General features: G+C 41.7%; 1 protein-coding gene across 2 annotated transcripts in view; it reads left to right on the forward strand.

Annotated features, from left to right (window-relative positions):
* Sgcd (sarcoglycan delta) overlaps nt 1-24,819 on the forward strand; it is a 935,702-nt gene that overhangs the window by 690,112 nt on the left and 220,771 nt on the right. For both annotated transcript variants that reach the window (XM_060363800.1, XM_060363799.1), the window contains one exon: nt 23,305-23,406. In XM_060363800.1, coding sequence (XP_060219783.1) covers nt 23,305-23,406 — 102 coding nt within the window. The remainder of the gene's footprint in view (nt 1-23,304; nt 23,407-24,819) is intronic.

Genomic DNA, 24,819 nt, shown 5'->3' on the forward strand with positions numbered 1-24,819 from the left:
TCCACCAAAATCTGGACTTCTCTGATAGCACCATGCACAATATCAGCACACTTCACCTGAAAGAAGCTTCATTAGCATCCTCAAAGATCAGGGTGGAGTAAAACCAAAAGGCTAGGAAGTAGTTGCTGGAAAAATCCAAGTGAAGGGAGCAAAGAAAAAAGAGGAGATCTTGAAGATGCCAACAAGAGAGCATGTCCCTTTAGGAAGGTGCCTTTGAACTCAAAGATTAAGTTCCTCAGGCTACAGAGGGAAACCAGAACCAACCATCTCTTGTTTTGGCATATTCTGGCTTAAGATAGCAGCCACCTGTGAACCCCTCCCCATGACCAGTGCTGAGCAGGCCTGACTGGTGTAGATCTTTGTAGAACATGGCTAACAGATCATGCCAAAACTGGATGATGCCCTCCTTTCGATGTCATTTTGAGGGGTGACCCACTAAGTCCAGTTAGTGATGTCCATTTGTGTATGATGTGGGGCCATCCACTGGAGCACAATTAGGTTACACGTTGAAGAAAAAAACAAAGGGGAATAACCAGAGGAGGAGGCAAAGGAGAAGGAGGAGAAGCAAGTGAGTAATTTTTCCATTTCTCAGTAGCTTTCAACTACTGATAGTGCCTTTATAAAGGATGTGACCTGGAGAACATCTCTTCAGTCTATGCCAGAATTTTGGCTGTAGGAGATTACTTGGCATTTTCAAGTAATCAAGTAGCAATTATCAAGCCTATCTCTGGGCAGCCTCTGTAGTTATCTCTTAACCCAGGAAAGCAATGAGCTTTTGGTTCATCTTAAAGCTTGGTAAAACCCATAAAGTGAGAGAGAAGTGGTTCTCAGATTGAAATTGGATATGTAGCTGAAAGCGGAGCAGAGTAAATTTGACAAGGGAGCTTGGGAAGAAGGAGATGAGATCAAAGATTTAGCAATCAGCATGCTTTACCTCTGGCAGTTTAAAAGACCACATTCTAGTGCTGTCATTATTTTCCAATATGGACAATTGCAGAGTAGACACGGATGACTGTAAAGAGAGGTGTTTGAAATGAGGTTTGAAATCAAAACATTAAAAAAAAAAACATATCTGAGACATTGAAGAGAAAAATGCCTCCGAGGAAATAAGCAGAGTGTAATGCTTCCACAGCTAAATGCTGCACTCAAGGGAATTGGAATGTGGCAAGTGGCAAATCCTGGCCTCCTTCAGCAGGATCATTATAGAGGAAAATTGTTGCCCAAGGGAGAAGCATATCCTAGAGGCTCAGTTATTACCATGACTCCAGATATTCTAACCAGGTACCTGATAGGTGAGCTAAATCCTTCCTCTTTAAAGAATACCTGTCCGGACCAGCCAACATCACCCACCTAAGTTACAGGTTTGTCTCAGATTAGATCCACACACTGGGATTTGAGCAAGGATTTCTTTTTGCAAGAAAATACATTTTATGGGCCCAGAAGGAGCTCTGTAAAGCTCACAATACCCTTGAACTGCATGCAATAGCAATTTTAGACAGAGCATTAATCCAGTGAACTTAAGGAGAAAAAGAGAGGGAAAACCCATGCAACGGTCACTACTAAACGAACTGAAAAGTGGTCTGAAAGAGCATTTCAGACCCTATTCTTTCTATATTTTGTTTGGATGTTTAAGAATTCATTTGGTATTGTTGAGCCTCATGTACAATGCTTACCAACAAAGCACCATAGTTGTTTAGATATGTGTGTTCTATAATATGATCCCAGAACCAGAACACTGAGCATGCAAGATGTAGAAGATGCGATCTGATGGCAAGATTTATCTCCCCAGAACAGTATACACCACGAGAACCCTCTCTTTACATCCACCATTTCCTATGCCCTTGGATAAATTTGGGCCAAGCCATGGCTTTTCTGAGTGTTCTCAGAAAAAATGAGACATCACCCAGGAAACTCAAGTCACAAAACAAAACAAAACAAAAACAAAAACCATCATTTTCGTAATTCTAAAGGAGCCGAGCAAGGCAGTCAGAGGAATCTTTCTTGAGTGGTACTCTTGCAGTCAGGACTCTGGTTCTTGACCCCTTTGATGCGGCTTTATCTTGAGAGGGCTAAACAGTATCTCATGCTGCTGGGATTAGATACCTGCCTCTTCCTGGCTTGCTGCAGTGAGCATGGCTTAAACATATCTGTGAGGAAATAAAGTAATAAATGAATATGATGTCAAGGCCATGGGTACTTCATCTCCATTTTATTGTAATGATCTGCCCTAGCGGTAATGGAGGTAAAATGAAGATCTTCAATTTACCTTTAAATCACTTATTTTCTATGTCATTAAGTACAAAATGCAGCACTTTTCAGAACTTCTTTTGTGAGCTGCTCCCACATGATACTGTTGATTAGCAGGCAGTGAAGAAAGAAAATAATGTTTCAATAAAATACTGTTGGGATTTCTGGGTATATTCATGAAGAGAAGATGGAGAAAGAGTGATCCAGCAAGAACCTCCAGAGAGGCATTGAAGATCAGTGGAACTATGGCTGGACTTGGGGCTAAATACACAGGCTCCCTGCTCTTAGCTCTGTGAATCAGAAGTGCCGTGTAATCTTTCCGATCCTTCTACACTTATCAATCGATAATAACAATTCCTAGAGTAATATAAGAACTGTAATTAAAGCATAGCATCTCTATTTCTCTGCATTATCTGTCTTTAGCTTTGGAGGATGCCCTCACAATGCCTAATGAGAGCCTCTATAAAGAGCTCTTGCTTAACCAGGAGATAGCCTGAGCCTTAGGCCCTGATGGTAGTGGCTGGTGATATCCAACCTTCCACCCACCACCTGAGAATGCTGATGGGTTCCAGTCTGTGAGAGAGCCTGTCATCTCAAAGAGTAAGGTGGGGAGGCAGTTGATGAAGAGTTCTAACCCTGTCCATTAGAAGCATCCATATACACGCACACACATGTCTGTTGATGTGCACCCACCCACACAAAAGACACGCAGGAGGCAAGGAGACAGAAAACTCGGGCTCTTCTGAGAGTTTTGAAGGAAATCATTTCCCTTCTTCCTTTGTCCAGTTGTGCTCTAGAGAAGGCAGACAGCATAAAATAAACACAGCCACCACTCACGCGTCACCGTTACCATGGCACGTCCAGCACGGTGCTTCCAGATCATTCAGCGCTTTCTTGGAAGCATTAACCTGTTTTAACATGAGCGTATGAAATTGCTGCAACTTCGGGGCCAGGGCCAGTGCCCCTAGCAGCTGTCCCATGTGTGCAGTGACAGCAGCAGCTGCCTTGCCAGGTGGGTGGAAGAGTTCATCTCCAGATGTTCTTACTTTCATTTCTCTTCCGTCTAACCGAGGTGATTAAAGGAGCAGCATGAAAAGTCACTCTGTCCTAAACACTCTTGGCAGGCAGGAAGGAAACCTGCCGCTAAGCCTGTCCCCTTGGCCCCGGTGGTTGTCTCACGGTCATTACTTTTGACTTCCCCAATTGAGTTCAGCTCTTCTGTAATTGTCCCTCCCCATATTGCTTATCCCGAGCAAAATACGTGACTAAAGAACCTCAAGGAAGAAATGGTTCATTGTGGCTTGAGAGTATGGTCTAGCATGATAGAGAAGTCCAGGGAGCAGGAGCTTGAAGCTGCTGGCAACAAATTGAAGCTTGAAGCTTGAAGCTTCTGAGTCACAAATTAGAGAGTGATGCATATTGATGCCCATCTGGCCTCCTCCTCTTATGCAAGCCTGGACCTAAGCACGGGGCATGGTGCCACCTCTCCTTTAGAATGGGTGTTTTCATCTCAGTAATTCTATTCCCTCACAGTCGGTCAGAGTTTTACCTAGATAATCTTCCATATTCATGGCCAGAAGTTTGTGTCCTAAGCGATTTTGGAACCTGCCAAACTGACAATATTAATCACCCCTACTCCACCCCTTCTTAATTTGACACCCAGATGAATTACTTCAAAGCCATAACCTTCCATCTCTTGTATCTATAGGTTTAAGGACATCTCATCCTACAAACTGCATTTAGCCCAACCTCAAAAATCCTCTCAGACCTTAACAATTCTACGACCTTTTAAAAAGACAAAGTGCAAGTCTCATCTGTCGCCCAAGGTGATTTCTTAACTGTGGAGCTTCTATAAATTCAGAAACTAAGTTCATACTCCTTATAGACAGTAGCACACAATAAAGGCTACCATTCCAGAAAGGAAGAATAAGAACATGAGAAAGGATGATGAGACCAAAGCAAAACTAAAACCCAGCAGGGCAAAGAATATATGCTGCAGTTCCAGGTCCAGCATCTGGGGCTCATGATTGAATCATTTGGGCTCTAAAGGCTTCCCAGATCTGCTACCTACCTGCAGAATACACAGCCCTCTCTTGATCTGCCTATGTTCTGTATGTTCTGTGAATGCAGCTTCCTAAGCAGATATCCCGAAGCTCAGGTACCTGAGTTATCCTGGGGTCTCTTTTAAACAATAGTGTTAATTGTTTATTTACCACACGAATGCAGCTATGGGTGTCAGCTGTGGTGTTCATATTTCTCTCTTTTTTATTGTTATCGTTGTTGTTTTCTGTAAGAAATCTCAAAAAGTTGCATCTCAGGAGGTTAAGGAATTTGCAGAATTGATCGCCATGGGTCATTAGGCATGAATACTCTGACTGTGCTGCCTCGGATGGCAAGCCTACAGCACCCCATGTTAAAAGGTCATGAGAGAGGCACACTGCAGTGATAGAAAGGATTGTTATGTAGCTGGAGCCAGCCCATCCACTAGCCCTTTCACTTGGCCAGGCCTTTGAACATATCTCTAAATCTCCCTGGCATTGATTTTGCCATCTGAAAAATCCACTGTACATTAATAGGTGGATTGTTCATCATTAAGAGGAGATTGCGATAATGCTCGTGAGATCAATGCACGGGGAATGTCAGCAACAAAAATACACATTCTTCTCTCATCTAGACCATAGGAATTTGAAATCCCACTGTAACGCTTCTATTTCTATCTCTACAGTTTAACGCCTTTTCAGTTTAAAAACAAACTACCCTGGCTTAATGTAACATTTATTTATTTAAATATTTATTTATTTATATATTATAATTTATTCACTTTGTATCTCAGCTGTAGCCCCCTCCCTCGTTCCCTTCCAACCCTGCCCTCCCTCCCTCTTCTCCTCCCATGCCACTCCCACAGTCCACTGATAGGGGAGATCCTCCTCCACTTCCTTTTGACCCTACCTATCAGGTCTCATCAGGACTGTCTGCATTGTCTTCCTCTGTAGCCTGCTAAGGCTGCCTCCTCCCCTCGGGGGAGGTACTCAAGGATCCAGCCACTGAGTTCATGTCAGAAACAGTCCCTGTTCCCATTACTAGGGTATCCACTAGGAGACTGAGCTGCCATGGGCTACATCTGTGCAAGGGTTCTAGGTTATCTCCATGAATGGTCCTTGATTGGAGCATCAGTCTCAGAAAAGACCCCTGGGCCAAGACTTTCTGGCTCTGCTGCTCTGCTTGTTGAGCTCCTGTCTCCTCCAGGTCTTTCTATCTCCCCCTTCTTTCATAAGATTCCCTGCATTCTGCCCAGAGTTTGGCTATTGATCTAACATATTAAGATGGAGGTTCAAATTCAAAACACTGAGAGGATAAAGAAGAAATATGTAAGTGTATGTGTGTGTGTGTGTGTGCGTGTGTGTATGGGTATTTGTGGTAGGGGGTGTATTTGGGCAATCAGGGTGTTGCCCAAAAATATGATTGTTGTTGTAAATAAAATTGGTGTGTATTTGGGCTATATAATTTTTATTATTAGCCCTATAATTATTGTGGCAGTATTATTTAACCTGCTTTCACAATAATAAGACACACATACCTGTTAAATTTTATAATTGCCTTATTTACCTTGGGCTTGGCAGGTATTTTACCTATGCTGTCTCAATAACCTCACCATCCACCTCCCAGACCCCATCCAATGCCATTTGTTTTAACCGTTCTTATCTATCTGGAGTCTTATAAATACTTGCTTTATTGGAGTCCTTTCTCCAGGCCCACATGGCCCATGCTAACCCATCATAGCATCCTTCTTCCTCCTCTCTTCCTGTCTGTCTCTTTTTGGTGATTCTCCTGTTCCCAAAGCCTGGGAACCTTAGCCAGACCTACCCCATTCTGCCCTGCCCAGGTTTTAGGCCTGTAATCAACCAATCAGGAGAAATTTCTTAGGCAGATTTATACAACAAGAACAGGTTTATCCAGGCAATAACCAGATCTTGAGGGCCAGTAATTAGCATCAAAACACAAGTCAGATCCACCCCAACTCATGATCTTCTCAACCCAGACAGAAGTCCTAAGCACATGAAGGAAAGGGACTCCTGAGCCTCAGTCGGGATATAATCATGAGGGAATTTGGGCTTTCTCAATAAATCTTAATGTTCAAGACAAAGTCACAATTGGAATCTCTTGGTTTTTGGCTGCTTTATTTTTTTTTAAACATCCCCCACCCAAAGGGAAGGAAACCCTTGCCTCTATTAGCCCAGGTTATCCCAAAAACCTTTGTTGGGGTCTTTGAACTCTAATCTGTTAACATATCAAGAATTTTGTTCTGAGTTCCAGATTCATGAAACAAAATCTTGGAATTATTTCTCTGCTTTTACATCTCTGTTCTAGACCTTTATTGACTCTTATTTACTCTTTCTTCATCTACCTATCCAATAAGTAGCCACCACATATCTACACTGGATGAGGTTCTCAGTAAATCCAAGACAGATGTGGTCACCTACACTGACCAGAGCAAATATCACCCCAATATCTCCTTGGTTTTTCATTTTGACCAGCAGTAAGTAAAATTAGAGCACTGTACTTACTGATTGCTAAGGGGATCCCTAGCCTTAAAAATGAATTCAGAAATGTCCAAATTTCTGTTTGACCCAGTGACTTAGCCAGCCTCTGGCTACCTGAACCTTTTTGGTTCTGTACACTCCACAGCCATCTCTTTGGGCCTTTTCACACCCAAGGGCTTTAAAAGGCCAAACTGAGGGTCTTGACCTATGGATATGCATGCTTTGTGGTTTCAGACCCCTGGGAAAACTCAGATTTTAACAGTAGAGTCTCTCAAGAGAGCACTCATCCCTGCCACACAAGTCACATAGTAAGATTCTGTGATGTAATAAGATTCCTCTCTGTTGGCCAGAGGAATCACAGGCCCAATATGAGCTGCAGCTGGAGCTGTGAGGCTCACAGAACTGTGCATTCAGCCTGAGTGAAGGACAGCTAAACTCTTACCCAGCTTACCTTTCTGAAGAAACTTCTGCGAACCCCCCCTCCACCCCCAACACACACACAGCAGGAAACTGCAGCTGAGAAGTGGTAAACAGAGGGGGAGTTGGGGCATTCAGCTTGCTTCAGGTGTTTTGAATGTGGGCTTTGGTTTCTGCTTTTTCTCTTTACTTCCTTCATGAATTTCTAAAGCTTTTCCTGTTTGTCTCCTTAGGGTAAAGTCCTATTTCTTATTCTGACTCTGCTTGACCAGTTCACACAGAGGCAGCGGCAGCCTCTACTCCATTTTACTCAAAACTCTCCCATGAATGTATATGTGAGCTTTCAGCAAACGGAGCACTAGAGCTGGGCAGTGTGCCTGCCTGGGCTTGTTGCATGACATTTCAAGTTCAGTTCTATTCCATGGTAACTTTTAGGAAGTCTGGCTTCTGTGAGTACTGTAATGCATAGTGAAATGGAAAAAAAAAAATTCTAGATGAGGTGTCTGAAGTCATTGCCCTGTCTCTGTGTGTCCCTGGGTGATTGCTAGAACCCTGAGTTTATTTGCCTTTCTCCCATTAAACAGCAAGCTGGCATTACACCTCCTCGGAGGTTTCCTGTTGCTCTTAAATTTTTAGAGCTCTGTTAAGGCACAGAGATCCCGCTCACATCAGGCCTACTCTGTCTTCAAGAAGCAGAATCAGAGGGAACACTTTGTTTTCATGAAGGGTTCTCATTTATCTCCCATGGATCTGATGAAGTCAGAGATATGAGTTACAGGAGGGATGGGTCTTTGGCTGAATGACATTTGCAATGTGAGGAACACTTGGGCCAAGCTCTCCACCACATCTGACTACCTGTTGGAAAACCCAGTTGCATCTGTTCCCTTCTCACCTAGCATAATCTCTAGACCTTGAACTGAACATGCAGGCAAAGGAACCTCTGCCTCCCTCTAGACTGAGTCATGTCTGCTGTCTTCTAATAACAGTGTAGGTTTCACTTATTTCTGAGCATTTGGTTCCCCATGATAGTACCACTGGCTTTTGACCAGTTGTTCACAGAGAACCTCTGAATTTTGGTTCAGCCCCAGCACCCTTTATGCTAACTGGTGTAGAGTGTTGGGCACTGGTCTGTTGCCAGTTTCATGGGTCAGATGGCAGATGTCAGTACCATCTCTTTTCCTTTCACGTCTCTTCTGTAATTCTCCATGGTTTGGTTCATCTGTCCCTTAGACTGAAATTGGTTGGCTCTGCTTTAACTCAAGCCTGAAGAAAAACTTATGAAACATGTTCACTATTTCTAAGCAATATGTCCACTCTTGGAAACATTGATAAATCCAGGAAAAAGCTTCGAAATCCATTGCTACCCAGGGCTCTGATAGAAAACTTAATTAACAATAAAAATGATAATAGTGATTACTAATGTTTCAGTACATTTTATTGTTTATTAAGAAGTTTTTCAAAGTATGTTAGTGTAGTACCCTTAAAAATATGCCAGGCATTGCTCCAGCTGTATTTTAAACAATTTCCAACAATTTCACTCTCTATATGGAATTATATTCTAGTGAGGTTACCAACCATGCACAAATGAGTAAAAACTGGAATAAAAGCTCACTGTCACTGGAAAGATGGAAGAAGAGATGATGGCCTCAGAACAGTCAGGAAAGGCCTCATGAACATTATTTGAGCTAGGACCTCAGTTAACTGAAGAGGCCAGCAGAGAACAAAGAAGAACATTTGAGGCACAGGAAACAGTAGATATAAAGGCCTTAAGGTTGTACCCCTTTGGTATGCTTCAAGAAACAGCAAAATGATGAATGTATCTGGAGTAGAAATGCACTCTTTCCTTCTAGCCCCTAAGAGCAAGGACTTGACTTAGACAAAAACCTTTAAAAAAAAGAAAAAAAAAACCAAAACATGAATCATGCTATGACATTTTAGGAACAAATAGTCCTGTATGTGTGACTGTGAGGGAGAATTAAATCACTGGAAGGCTGAGGGAAAAAAAAAATTAACAGTAATCACAGTTGACATTCTGTGCCACACCCCTATTAATTGCTCACTGGCTCTTGCTACACACATGTCTATCTGTTGCCACCCTGTCTTTATGCTTGGATAATCAGAGGAGAGAGTTTACCGTGTTTGACAGCTTTGTTTGTGTGTAAAGTCAACCGTGAGGGCATCTAGTTCCTTCTCAACTTCTCCATGTATTAACTGCTATCTTGAGAGCAATAACTTCTGTAAATACCATGTTGCCTTGATGTGTAGCCTGGTGAGGAATATTCCAGTAACCCAGAATAAAAGTCAAATGCTGTTATCTTTATTTAAATGGATATTCCCCCCACTACACTTGCAGGTCTAAGGTGTAGTGTCTGGTTTGGGAACTCCTCATTTGCACAGTCTTTGCATCTTTGCAACAGAACTCAGAGCAACTATCTAAGCCCTGAGCTAGCAGGAAAGAGGAGAAATAACCTGCCACCAGTTAGAATGGTTGGCTAGCTGGCATATGGTTTCAAGAACTGAAGGGTTCATCCACTGATGCAGAAGGACATATTTTTAATTCTTCACAGGGTCTGAAGTTGATATACTAGACACCAAACCTTATAATAAACAGAGGGGCTAACTTAGATTAATCCTACACATTAGGTCTGGACCTGTGGGAAATAACTCTATGGGCTTCAATCTACAATGACTGAAGAACTCATAGTCCATGTCATTAAAGAACAGAAAAATTTGAGATTATCCTGGCTGCAGAAAATCTATACCTTGGGACTGGAAAGATGGTTCAGAGGCTGACTGAGATTGAGCATGTAAAGAACATAAATTCAGTTTCAAGCACCTTTATCCAGTGGATCACTACAGGGGACCTGGTGCCCTCTTCTGGCTTCTGAGGGCACACACACACACACACACACACACACACCAAATAAATCCTTAAAAAAGTAGAACCTCTGTTTCTAGAGGGTCACTTTGAAAAAGCACAATATGTCAAGGCCAAATTTCTATCTTTTTCTTAGAAAAGAAGGTACATTTATGAAGCGCCATGGCTCACCTTGCACCTTGCCAGAAAAAGTAAATCTGTTCAGCCCTAACAGCAATCCTCCTAGGCAGTATGCTCTTCCTTTAAAAGAAAGGAAACTGAAATTAAAAGTATGAACTGGTTTGCTCAGGGTCACTTAAGGAGTAAAGCATCCAACTGGCATTTGAACATAGGCCCTTCGGATGCTGAAGCTTCCACTGCATCAAGCCACAAGGGATGCCTTTTAAAAACTGAAGTTCAGAAAGAAAGTATTGAGACATCCAAAGCTGCCCTCTGTGTGCCTGTTAAAATGTGTATCCTCTCAAGCTATTCACATGCTCCTTTTGCTCCACCACACTGAAATAGATTTTTTTTGTGTGTGTATTTCTGTGACATGCTCTTATTCTCATACATATGCTAGTCATAGTGACAGAGGCTTCTTTTGGGGGGGGGCATGCCCATTACAAGGCATTGTGTGATTAAAAAGGTGCCTTAGGTGATAAAGCATTCTTTTAAAAGGAAGAAAAAGAAAAGAAAATGATTGGAGGGTTTTTCTAGCACCCTCTGCATGGAATGAATAACACAGCCATTTCTGTCACAGGGCCTTCCTTTTACCTGGGCTTATAATTTCCTGGGGTCATCATGGTTAAATTATATTTTAATTCTGAATTATTATTGCTGGAAATGTTCCCATGGGCCAATTCATATCTCCTGAATAATAGGATTCGATCAAGAATTGATTGAAGTGCTGGTGAAATAAAGGAAGGGTGCTGGCTGTGTCATCATTGGGACTAAGCTGTGGGTATGTGGGTTGTTTTTTTTTTTCAAATGGAAAGTGTCTACAGGTCTATAAAGGTGTCACTATAGTGTATATGACACTCCTACAGTCAGAGAAGCAGAGGCTCTTTTCAGAAGAATGTCCTTCAGCTAACTTGATCTCACACATATACATTTTTAATGCAGGAGATACACTTTATTCTTTCTCTCCTTCCTTTTGAGCATAACTTTAGAACATGTACGGAATAGAGAAAACAAATATTTTTCTTCTTTTTTATCTATTCTTCTCTCATATATTATATCATGACTACAGTTTCTCTTCTTTCTCTCCTCATAGTCCCTAGCCCCAACCTCTTCTCTCCCCCAGAACAGATCTGTTGTTAAATATTTATTAATTCTAGAGGGCTTTACTAACCCAACTAGCTCTCAAGTAATTGAGACAGAAACTTGTTGATTTATTTAAACAACTGGGCTGCTATAATTTAAACTAATTTTCGAAGCTAATCTGGCTAACTCCCAGCTGCACGCCCCAAGTAACTTCTCACTATGCTGTTCTGTCTGGGCTGGATCTGCTCCATCAGGCTACATTCTTTCTCTTATCTTTTTTTCCTTCCTCTTCCTCCTTCCTCCCTCCTCCTCTTTCTTGCTCATGGTCTCTACCTGAGACCCCAAGCCCTGGAACTGAAGCTTTGTCTCCTTCTCTTCTGCCCAGTTATGGGCTGTTCAGCCTTCTTTATTAACCAATCAGAGATAACTGGGGAGCAAACTTTATACAAAACACCATTTAGTGTATGTGATAATGCAGTCATCTGACTGCAGCTAGATCTTGGGGTCCAGAATCTAGCATTTGTATACAGAGAACCAAACCAACCCAAAACAAAGATCCACTCCTACATTTTCCTTAAGAAAAGAACAAGCCTCCCAGGCATATCAACCTAACAGCATAACAAGTTATAGTAGAACTAGGCACAAAACCTCAATCAAAGCTGGATGAGGCAACCTAGTAGAAGGAAAAGGTTCCCAGAAGTAGGCAAAATTGTCAGAGAGAGCCCCTACTCCCACTGATAGGAGTACCACAAGAGCACCAAGCTACACAACCACGATTTATTTGCAGGGGATGTAGGTCAGACCCATGAAGGCTTTGTGATTGTTGCTTCAGTCTCTGTGAGTCCCTGTAAGTCCTGCTTAGCTGATTCTGCAGGCCTTGTTCTTGTGGTATCTTCTGGCTCCTACAATCTTTCCTTCTGATCTTGTGCAGGATTCCCTGAGATCTTTCTGATTTTTTGGCTAACTCACATATATTTTTAAGGGACTGAGAGAGATTTTGTACAATGAATAAATATGTCAAATACCAAAGCATCATGCTCTCAAACACAACTATTTTAATGACAAATTATGTATGTGTGTGTGTGTGTGTGTGTGTGTGTGTGTGTGTGTTTCTAACTATAATCGCAATGACTGTTTTAAACACCTTCCTTATGTCTGACTCAGAATAATGTTTGGCCAAATCTCTGGACATCTAACTGCTTCTTCACTTAAGTTACTATAACTCTGCAAATACTGTATAGAAAATGGTTCTGAGTAAAGCTGGAAGTTGGTCTGATTTCCTGTTACTGACCCTTAAGATCTGGTTATACCTAACTTTGTTTTGTAAACTTGCCTAAGCCATGTCTGATTGGTTGATTAAACAGCCTATACCTGGGCAGGGCAGAATGGGGTAGGTGTAGCTAAAGTTCCTGAGCTTTTGAGGATCGAAGAATCACTGAGAGACTAACAGGAAGAGAGGAGGAAGGATGTCAGAATGGGTTAGTGTGGAGAAAAAAAAAAACCACATTGGCTGGGAGAAAGGATTCCAATAATAAAGGGAAAGGGCCCAGATGAAGACTACAAGCAACTACCATGGGATTATGATGAAAGGTAGACCAGATGAGGATGTTTAAGGCAGACAGAATTGGATGGGGGCTGGCAGATAGATAGTGAGGATGTTGAGACAGTGTAAGTGAAATATCTCCCTGGCACAAGGTAAATAAGGCAATTTTAAATATAACAGGTGTCTGTGTCTTATTATTTTTCATAGCGGGTTAGATAATACTGCCACAATAATCATAAAGCTAATAATAAACAATTACATAGTCCAACACCATTTTATGGGTTTTTTTAAATATATATATATATATATATATATATATTGTATTTACAGGGTGAGCTATAGATTTTAACATACAGTGTTGCCTGGATGCATGTTTTTCTTGCCCAGCAAAGAAAAGACTCTTAGTTCCTGAAACTGCTCAGACTTTAGGATTTTCCATTTTCCGTTTTAAGGGATAGATTGTGGGTATGGGAAATACGTGACATAGCAATTGAAGGGGCTAAAGTGCAAATTAGATCCCACTAATTGGTCCTAGTCCCTTATTACTTGATATTTAAATTCCTGATGAGATCACTAATATCCTGTCTGGTGTAAGGAACAAAGCAGCCTTGATTTTGGTGACTCTTAAAACAACTCCTCTGCTCATCTCTGCTCCTGGGTTGCTCGCTGGCTTTCAAATAGCAGTTGGTTTCACATCCCCTCACTTTTTCCTGGGAACATCCAAGACAAAATTTCTGGCACACTTCTTTGACTCTTCCCTTTTCCTTATCACCTCCTCTTTCCATCCTCTTGACACCAGCAGCTCCATTAGCGGCCCTCCTTTCTTCCTCTTCTGGAAACCTCTTGCAGCAGACTGCATCAAGTGAGGGCTAAATGGTGTGTGGCAGAGTATACGCTGCCAAAGGAAATCAGAGAAGGGATTCAGAGGAAGAAAAAGGAAGGGTATAGATGGAGAAGCTGGACCTTGGCTTATTTAGGACAGGGCTTAGCAGGGTCATTTGCAATGCTCCAGGTAGCCAGCTAAGCAGATCACTTGCATAGATAGATATACAGTCCTCAAAGAAGGAAGTTGTGTTCACTGTCTTATAGATGGCAGAAAGGTCAGGAAAGGCCTACAGCTCTTAATTGTTGGGAACTGGACTTGAAAATGGATCACTGTGATTGTGAAATCTGTGGTCTATCCTACTGCTTTTATGAATTTCTTTAGAAGGAAGCAGATAGGGCATTCCAAAACACATCTATTGTTATTGACACTTTTTAGAGTGCTGCTTTTGGAGTGAAACCTGAGGCTCTGTGTGATCATGGACATCTCATTAGAATCTACTTAGAGTGTAAATCTCACCTTTATAACTCCATGAGTTAATGTTTATTGAGCATCTGTCTAGGTGAAGAACACAGGCCAAAATTCCATAGAACGTCTTCTTGAAGATGTCATAGATTGGTCCCTTCTCACCTCTGAGTTAATCACCTCCTATACTTTACCTTAGGGTAGAAATCATATGACAGGATTCATTTCCATACCAGCCATTGTCAGTGTACTTCCAGGGATCCCTCTTTCCAGAACTTCCAGTAGCTGGCTGTTTCTTTTCAGTTGGGTTTTTCCTAAAAAAAAAAAAAAAAAAAAAAAATCTTCTAGACTCTTGTCTGAGTCATGCCCCTTCCCCTGCTCCGTGCACACATATGAAATTCTTGAATTTTATTCTCCTCTGCCTAGTTTTATTTGTCTTCTGATGTTGGTCACAAGAGAAACAAAGAAGCCATATTATGCATTTGTCCAGACGACCAGACTGGATTTTGCAAGGGCTCACTGATGCCCTGGGCAATAGCCAGTTGCCCCACCCCATTAGGAGCTCCTGTGTGAAACGAAACGTGTGAGGCACATGCAGGAAGGCAGAGGCAGTTGTCACCATTGGACAGCCTTTTCTTCTCCTCAGTTTAACACTAAACAGAAAAATCATGGAAATTGGTAGTTCAGCTGAGTCTTTCTAACAACACCCATTGGAAGACCAATTTGGACACTAACACTTGAAGAGGAGGCCAAGTTAATTGGTAGCCTGCTCTAGTGCAGGGAGTTCACACAGAAGCTTCCGTATTTCTGAACTCCTCCCTGGAAGCCTTCCTTGCAAGTATAAAAAGGTACTGGGCCCTTTGAAGCTAGAGCTTGAAGCCCCATAAAAGACACTGCCGTGTACAACTGACAACTTTTCCTAGCGAAAACAGAGAAGACAGGGAAAGCAGGTCCCTTGTGGCTTATGCCCTGGGGAAAGAATCTATTTTGGAAGGGATTTTCACAGCATGCGTTTTTAGCATCACTCTTGCCAGCATCTTAATCGGGCTTTACTGGTGGGAAGCATTCACCTAGCAGCAGGGATTGCCATGGTAAGGATTTAATCTGAACACTTGGCAGAGGCCTAATCATATTTCACTTATTTTCTTTTCTGTGTCTCTTTAAGATAAATGAGTCTGCTCCTTTATCAACAATGGCTCAAGAATCAGAAGTTCCTATTTTTCATCTAGGACAGGGGATGTAGCAACTTGCACTTTATTATCCATCTCTCATTTTCTTCTCCTCAAACAATCGATAAATTCTCCACCTATGTCTCTTTAAAGGTTGCTTACAAGTTTCTGCTTCAGAACAATGTGCTGCCATTGGATTTTATGCCTGAATCCTTTCTGCATCTGCTATACATTTAAAGTAATTTAAAGGAGCTTTGTCATGGACTAGATTTGCAAAGACCCAAAACACCCAAATCCTCTTTGTAGGCCCTGGGCAGTTGGTGCCAGCTCCCAGCAACAGCTATGATTTGTGGTAGTTTAGGCACCAACCTTATTCTTGTACATCCTCCTAGAATTTGACCCTTTTTAAGTGGGAGAGACTTAAGACCACACAGTGGTTTGGAAAGATGATTTGAGGGGGCGAGGTCTGTCCAAATTGACATGAATAGCTAGTCAAGACTCAAATCACTAGTCCAGACTAGAAGCCAAAGTGCTGTATTTTCCTCTGTGAATCTATGAGGTCTACATGCTTGCATTCCCTCAAAACCATTGTTTGGGGTGATTTAATCTTACTTTTAATTATTATGTGTATATTTGTGTGTCTGAGTGTGGACTTAGGTAGTTGAGTGCCCTCCCTTTTGAAGTCAGGTGGCATCAGGTCTCCTGGAACTGGAGAGCTGTCTGGTGTGAGTATAAGAAAGCTATGTAGCCATCCACCCTGTACCCTCCCCCCACACACACACAGTCATGAGGAACAGCCTTTTCTGGGCTTCTGGCTTGTTTCGTGTTGCCACTGTTGTTCTTTTAAGATAGGATCTTATGCTCTACCCATAAGTACCTAACCTGTGGTCCTTCTGTATTGAATGTGCTGGGATTACAGATCTGAGTCAACAGTCCCTACTCAAGAACAATCTTCAATGTGTAAAAGTGTACACAAGCTTTCTAATGGCCTGGCTGTTTTCTCAGAGGACAATAAGCATAGCATTGTATATGGCATCAGGCTAGACATGAGGTATTGGAGCTTACTGACATTTAAGCCCTACTCATGTTCATTTAGGAGCTGGAATCTGGTTCCTTGTGAGTAACTCAAGACTTCTTTTCTGCTATAGTAAGTAAAAAATGTACTCCCAAGTCAGAGAGTATGAGATGTTTGGAGTAAAAGGATTACTCAAATATTGGCCCCTTCAGTGACAAGTTGAAAGGGAGAACAAGAATGTGGCCAGACATGTAGGGGCTCTCAAGCAACTTCTCCTAGTTGACTGAATTGCTCACAGTTCACCAACAGAACCAGTCATAAATGGGTGTGGAAATGTAAGCCTTCATTGCCCCAGAGAAATAGAGAATGGCAGAGCATTTTAAACGGTAGGTGTTCTGTCATCCTCTGCTACTGAGTGACTGTCTTGGTAAACCCTGTGGACCTGCCACTTGGGTGAGAAATAAATCTTCATGGTTTGGGGCCACTGGGGTTTTCAAGTGTCTGTACCCATAGTTTTAACCTGGCTTCTTTTGAATGATACCTATGGATTATCTGATGTAATCTTCAATTTAGAAATAGTATTTACCTTGGTTATCTAAGGTTGCTGAGCAGTAAGGTTTAAGTCAGTTTCTAACTAATGTTGTCTGATTCCGGAGTTTATAGTCATAGTCAGTATGCCAAAACACTCTCGGTGCACATGCATGTCTGCAACGGTTTCTGAGGACAGCAAGGCTGAGAAGTTTCTGAAGGACTGTGGGGATCATGAAGCACCTTCTCAAAGAAACAGAAATGTCTACTTTCATCAAAGCCCTTAAGGACAAGTAGGTCTTGGGCAATTCACCTAACTTAGACTTGCTTGTTTCATGTGTGCTTTGGTAGACAGCCACCCCCTTTGACTTAGTCACTTCCAGACCAGTATCTAGCAAAGAATGCCTGTCCTTACATTTCTGCTGATATCTAGAAAACCTGGGTGCTTCAGATATTGGCACCTTCAGTTTCTAAATTACTTTGTGCAACCTTATGAGTGAGTAATCACAGTCATGATCCACTGGGGGGCAAAAACATTTTGACAGTATTAGACAGTATTATTCTCTCTGCTCTGTCTGTCTCTGTCTCTCTCTCTCTCTCTCTCTTTCTCATGCACACACAGAGAATTCTGATACCTATGCCTATGTTAACTAGAAGGTAGTAAGTGTAGAAAATAGAAAGTATGTAATCAGTCTCAATAACCAAAGAGAGAAAATACTCACCTTACTGTGACCCAGCAGAGGACTGAAAACCAGTGTGTCATGTTGGTGTTCTCCTTTGTTGCTGTGTTCATCACTGAGCACTGCTGAGATTCAGGTTCCTACTCCCCAGGAAAGGTCAGTAGCTGCCTCTGCAGCCTTCCCCACAGCTTGTCTTGATCCCCAAATGTATCCTATGTGAAAGCTCCATCTTGCCTCCCCTGGGAAATCCTTCCTGAATCTTGGTCTGTGGTGGCAGCAGAAAACTGCTAGCCTGTTTCTTTAATAGTGTCACACAAAGGGCAAGCAATCCCAGACATTTGTCACTGGCCTCCTTGAACTTGCCACTTCTCCCTGCCCAGAGCGCATCTCTGAACTGATATTCTGAAGTGACTTGGGGGACCCCAAGACACAGAATGCTCAGCATTGAACTAGCTTCTTTGTGAGCATTATTTCTAGTCTGCCACGCTTTTGAAAAGGACCTTGTTAAGGTTATATTTGCATACTCTAAGAATCTCCTACACTGAGTGTACAATTAAGTGATTTTTCAGTAAATTTACCATTTTGCAGCTATCTCCAAAATCCAATTTTATTGCATTTCCATCACCTCAATATAATCCCTTGAACCTCTCTGCAGTCAGTTCCCATTTCCACTCAAAGCCTTGGGCAACCACTAATCTACTCTGAGTCTCTCTCTATTTGCTTCTCAGGACATTACATATAAATGGAATCACATAGTATGTGAGCTTTTATGTCTGTCTTCTTGGCATGTTTTTGAAGTTTTATTCATATTTTGGAATAGATCAGTATTTCATTCCTCCTTATTGCTAGCTAGGATTTCTTAGCAAGAATGGAGAATATTGTCCTTTTCTCCTTATCAGTTGGTGGACATTTTGGTGGCTTCCACTTTTTCTGCCCTGAATGTTTTCTACAGTGAACATTCATGGGTTATTGTATGGATATGGACTTGAACCATCTCAGCAGAGACTTTACACTGTAATTCCTGGGCCATATTACAACTGTGTGAAACAATCAATCCTTCCTGAAGTTCCCATACCTCTCTGCACTCACCCTGGTACCCAATTAGAGATAGGGGATGTCTGTATCCATCCCACTCACGTGTCCTCATTTAGCTTTGGAGCTTCTGGAAGGGATGATCCCTTTGTGCCCTTTTGTGCCAGTTCACCTGGCAGCTGGCATACAGCTGGAGCTCATCAGGGCGCTGTAAGATAGGATGTTGAGGTAGGGTGAAATGGTATGTTCTGGACATGACAGGACTCACAGCAGCTCTGATTGCCTACACCAGGTCAAGCCAACTAACATTCTAGCCCGGATGGAAAGGCGCACTGGAGCACCCACCCTCTAGTGGAAGAGCTATTGTAATCGAGGGCTGCCAGGCAAGGTGGGAAGAGCCAGATTTCCTTAGGGCTGGCTTAATACCCATGTGCATAGGAGCAGCAGGAAGTAGACTGAGTAAGTTATTTTTTAAAAGAGGGAAGAAAAGGATGCATGAAGGAGGGAGAGTGAGGACATGACTTTGGGGAGTGGGGTAGGTGCATCTGTGAGGAGTTAGAGGTGGAGAGTGGAAGATGACTATGATCAAGTACATTGTATCCACATATGAATTTTCCAAAGAATATGGTATTTAAAAAGCTACTTCCCTAACACAGTATTTCTCAAATCTGTAATTATTGACTTCCTCTCCCCACGATGTAACTGTATCCTATATGTAAACATACGTAGACTTTCTAGATAGAAAGCCCGTTTTGTTTTCTTTTGTTTATATTGCTTAAACTCATCATTAATCAGTTCATGCTGGGCCTGTTCATTCTGGTTAAGAAGGCATGTTCTAACAATTTGGAAGTTGGCATAGGAGTAGGCCTAACTTTACCAGTTTTGTAACCCCTCCCAACACATGCACCCACAGAGCACACACACACACACATACACACTACATTTCCAAAGGTAACTGTAGAAGGATCCTCATCTCCACATGATTTGATTGATGAATATTTTGGCTTTAAAAGTGTGTGAAAGTGAAACATTGTATAGAAATCACACTTCCTGTGGGCTCATCTTTGTCTGGGCTACTGAAGGGTGTCGGGTAGAGCAGTGATCTACCACTCTATCAGTCATGTGATCACAAAGGTCAACAGGTACTAAGCTAGGATGCCCCCTAGATTACATGAAACAAATAGATTTTTCTACCAGTGACATTTTCAACTTATTATCTGTTTCAATTAAATCCATGGAAAATAACATCATTGTTAAATTATAAAATATTTTTAATTTTAGAATGAACACATTCTTTCACTCTAAAGCATTTGTTGAACTGGCACTATTCCTTAGGCAATATTTTAGAAACTGAGTGTCTAGCAGTGAAGAAAACAGCCCAAAGCCTTGTACGCCATCAAGCCTTCATTCTCGTGCAGTCTTTATATTGCCTAATATCACTTCCTGCTTGGTTCAAATGTAATTCATACCTACCATTAAAACTGCTTCAGGAAGAGATTGCCCTGTGAGTGCTTACTAAAATTGGAGTTGGCGTCACTTCAAGACTCAAATGTGCTGACAGAATTAAAACCTGTCTGATGCTGATACAGCAGAAAGATCACAGGACAAGAAGGACACTTCCTTAAAACCACATCATGACACTCCGAAGCTCCCAGCCTTCAAGGCTAGCATCCAGCTCCATTCTGCTTGGGATTTTCCAGATGTGTTGGTATCTGGCCAAGCACCAGACCCAACTCCATATTGTTTCTTACTTTTTTAATTCTTTATTAATTACACTTTAATCACTTTGTATCCCCCCTGTGATTCCCTCCCTCCTCCCGTCCCAATCCCTCCCTTCCTCCATCCTCTGCATGCATGCCCCTCCCCAAGTCCACTGATAGGGGAGGTCTTCTTTTCCTTCCTTCTGATCCTAGTCAATTAGGTCTGATCAGGAGAGGCTACATTGTCTTCTTCTGTGGCCTGGTAATGTTGCTTCCCCCTCAGGGGGAGGTAATTAAAGAGCAGGCCAATCAGTTCATGTCAGAGACAGTCCCTGTTCCTATTACAATGTAACCCACTTGGATACTGAACTGCCATAGGCTACATCTGTGCAGGGGTCTTAGGTTATCTCCATACATAGTCCTTGGTTGGAGATTGAGAGAATTGAGGCCACACTCATGTATGTGGTCTCTTGACATTGAGGGCTCTCTGTCACACTTGAATAAGAGATTTGCTATGGCAAAACCAGCTCTTTGGCTATCCCACTACTTACCTTAAGGAAATTGAAAATTTACTATCTTAACGGGGGGAAAAATCAGTGGGTCTTTTAAAATATCTAGCATTTATTTGATAGTAAATATTTCTTTTACATCTTTCTAGGAGGAAAGTTAAGCTTCAGGACTGACATGCAACAACTGTCTTAGCCCTACCCTCAACTGTGCATTGTACTTAAAAACGTGACCCCTTCAGATGACGTTGCTGTCAAAATATTTTGATGAATCTTTGACACAAGTCTATGAAAGAGACACTCTAAATTGAGCAGATGTTTAGTTTAGCACTGTACTCTGTTTCTGTAAACGGAGACCAACAGCATAGTCCATTATTTAATCAATTTACACCACTAAGTATTTTTTATTACAATTTATTCACTTTGTATCCCAGCTGTAGCCCCCTCCATCATCCTTTCCCAATCCCGCTCTCCCTCCCTCCCTCTCTCTTCTCTTCCCATGCTTCTCCCCCAGTCCATTGATCGGGGAGGTCCTCCTCCCCTTCCGTCTGACCCTAGCCTATCAGTTTTCACAGACAAAGAGAACAGGAAGGAGACTAGAAAGCTAAAGCTTATGGTACATAAGCATAAGAAGAACATCTAAGAAGAAATACAGGGTAGGCAAGGTTGTGGTACATTTGTAGCTATGAGAGGTTATAGAGATTAAAAACCGACCTAGCACTCTAAAGGAGTTACCTAGTGGTTGGGTTAGATTCCTTTTTGGGCTTCGCTTATTTCTCTACCTTGCTCTTTGATTTCTTCTTTTTTCTTTTCTTGCAAGTTCTCTCAGCTGCTGATGAGACACACACATATCCTCCAGCCTATTGCCTCTCTGACAGGGTTAGAATGCCCTGTCTGGGGCTGTATTGGCAGAGCTGTGTCTATAAATGCCAGAAATAAGAGTACCAATAGTGTGGACCATAAAGTAGTGATGTGGCTCTCTAGATCTGTTCTCATCCATACGTTGAAGTGTGCTTGTAAAAAGGGGTGGAGGAATAGTACACATCACCAGTTTGGTCATTCAATTCCATTCTAGCAACAGCAGTACTGAATGTGTAGAGATGCACAGTTGAGGGCTATGTCTGTGATAGAAAGTTATTGTGGGAGTCTGAGATCTCATATCATAGTGAAATAGGCTGGGGAGAATGTGGGCAGGGACTGTGGAAAGAGGTCATAAGCCCAGGGCTGTGGGAAGCCTGTAGAAGCTAAACAAAGAAAAAGGTTCTCATTCTCAGAGGAACCAGCCCTTCCATTACCTGGAATTTAGTCCCATGAACCCTTAGATAGAATTTCAACATTAAGTATTATTAGATACAGAATTTATACTGTTTAATATTAGTGAGTTTATGGCTATCAAACACACCACATATCCTAAGATATACTCTGAATACAATCTTTTAGAAAACTCAGAGACTGGTCAAGTGTCCTGATGGAACTGAAAATTTATAGAAAATACAGCAGTCAATGGAACATGTATGAGATGATAGGCACAGAAAGAGAAAAGACATTGTATTTTATCAAAATAAAGTGAAATACACTCAGAGAAAGAGAGAGAGAGAATGAATGAATATAGAAACTTTTTTGCCTGAGAAAATGTAGGTAAGTGATCCATTAAAGAAATACTGCCTGGAAATTATAGAAAACTACCTAGTATTTTGTCTACCAACCAATAACAGTAGAAAATGTCATTCACATAAGCAAGCTATTAGAGAGAAATATATATTATCACTAAGATGTAAACACTGGCACTGGGTATTTGCTATTAACACAAGAATGGCTGTTAGGGTTTGATATTAAAGAATAATTGTCAGGAGGGATTACAGTCATATATGCGGTATGCGAATTATTTATGGGCAAGGGGAGGAGAGAATGTAGGTGGGCGTGACCAGTAGCAATAATCACAAGCTGATACTTGTTGAAGATGGGTGGTAAGTACATAGATGATTCCAAATGATTTCTACCTTTGAATATATTTTAGCGGTAAAACAGAAAATACTATTTAAAGTACGAGTCACTGATTAGACTTCTCAAACGTTTGAGGAGCCAAATAAATCATGTGCAATTCTCAATTTGACCATAAGCTGTTGGTGTGAAATTTGTGCAAGGAATTTGGGAAATAGGATCTTTTATTTCTACTTAGAGAATCATCCTTCTTGCCCCTCCTGCCTCTTTTGCTTGTGCAGCCTAGGGATGAGGGCCTCCTCCTTCTATGCAAGTCAGTGGCTCCAGGGCATTCTCAGAATAGAATTTTCTTGGAATAAGTAAGAAAAAAATAATATGCATAATTGTATTGAACAATGCCTCCTGGTATTTTATGTTCGTTTGGATTCCCCTCATCTCACTCCTGCAAATATTAAAAAAAAAAAAAAAAGAAGAAGGAAGGAGAAGGCAATAACTGTTTCAGTTTTTTGACAGCCTGGGGTATTTTGAAATGTTAGCTCATCACATTTTCCCTGTTGTGTTTGTGTATCTATTTCAGGATGGAATGGGGAACTTAAGAATCACAGAAAAAGGTCTGAAGCTAGAAGGAGACTCAGAATTCTTACAACCTCTCTACGCCAAAGAAATCCAGTCCCGACCAGTAAGTTCCTGATGGGAAAAGAAACAATTGATGCTCTGAAATCTAAATCTGGGGGCAATCTACCTTATTAGCCACTGAGATGGGAGATCAGGACGATGGGTAAATTGGCATTTGAACCTGGAGACTTAGATAACACTCATAGCTGTGGTGCTGTAAACATGTAAGATGACAGTACCGTGTCCCTTGCCTTTGTGGCATAGATGGTAGCAGCCACTGTTAGCCAGTTTCCAGATGGTGCTATGAACCAAGAGACAATAAGCACAGGAAAACCCTGGTACCAAACCTGTGAAGGGCAATATTACTACTGTTTTTAACTGTCAGCCATTTCAAAGTCATCCATGAAGACAGAACTAATGAATTAAAATTTTGGTTTTCATTTAGAGTTTATGTGTTGTAGTCCATGCTGTCTGGAATCAGTTCATTATCAGCAAACGTAACCTAAAATTGTATTTAATGACTGAATGGTGTGTCCTGTTGAAGCACAGACTGACTTTGCATGGATAGCACAGGCTGGCTTTGCATGGATAATTTGTGTCTCATTTAATTCACGGGTTGATCATCGTGATAGGAACAATTGCTACTCCATTTGACAGATTAGTGAATTGAGACATTTATAAATAAAATGTCCAGATTTTTTTAAAAAAGCAAAGATTTTAATTTTGGAAATCTAATTCTAAAGTTTTTTTTTGTTAAGTAGTCTCTTACATAAGGTTTTCAATTTTCTTTCTTGTAGTAAAGTGCACAATTTCCACATGACATGCCTTCTTTAGGTATCAAACTTGGTGGTTAATGATCTTTATTGTTGTTGGTTGGTAAGGCTTACACTCTGAATGTGAACTGTCCCCCACAGGCTCACGTGTCACCTGGTCAGTGTTCAGCTGCCCGTGCTTTCTTGATAGGTCATGGAATAGTTAGGAAGTGGAGACATAGAAGAAGAAGCGTGCCACTGGGAGAGGGCCTTCAGCTTCACAGTCCAACTCTGCTTTCCGGGGCTCTACTTCATAATCCTTAGACACATGTGCAAGCAACCGCCCATTTATGCCCACATCTTCCAGATGCCATACCTGCTACACACAGTGACAGACAACACCGTCAAAAATGGGAGCTGAGATAAATCTCCTCCTACCCCTCATGTCACTTCTTTCAGATAGGTGATCACAATGATGAGGAGGCCTGATACCCATCATTTTGTTATACAGGTTGTTGTGCATGTATTTTGTGAAGAAATAGAGCTCATTGGTTGGAAATGCTTAAGGTCTTCACTTCACATGGGATTAATCACTGTCCACATGAAAGACGAGAGTCACTAGGAAGTTCTTCCAGCCATCACTTACATAACTAATGAAATACAGCCACTTGGCTGTGAGTGCCACATGAGGTGGGGATTGTATTCGACTGGATGTGACTCGAGAT

This window comes from Meriones unguiculatus, chromosome 11, assembly GCF_030254825.1.
Source record: "Meriones unguiculatus strain TT.TT164.6M chromosome 11, Bangor_MerUng_6.1, whole genome shotgun sequence".
Lineage (NCBI taxonomy): Eukaryota > Metazoa > Chordata > Mammalia > Rodentia > Muridae > Meriones > Meriones unguiculatus.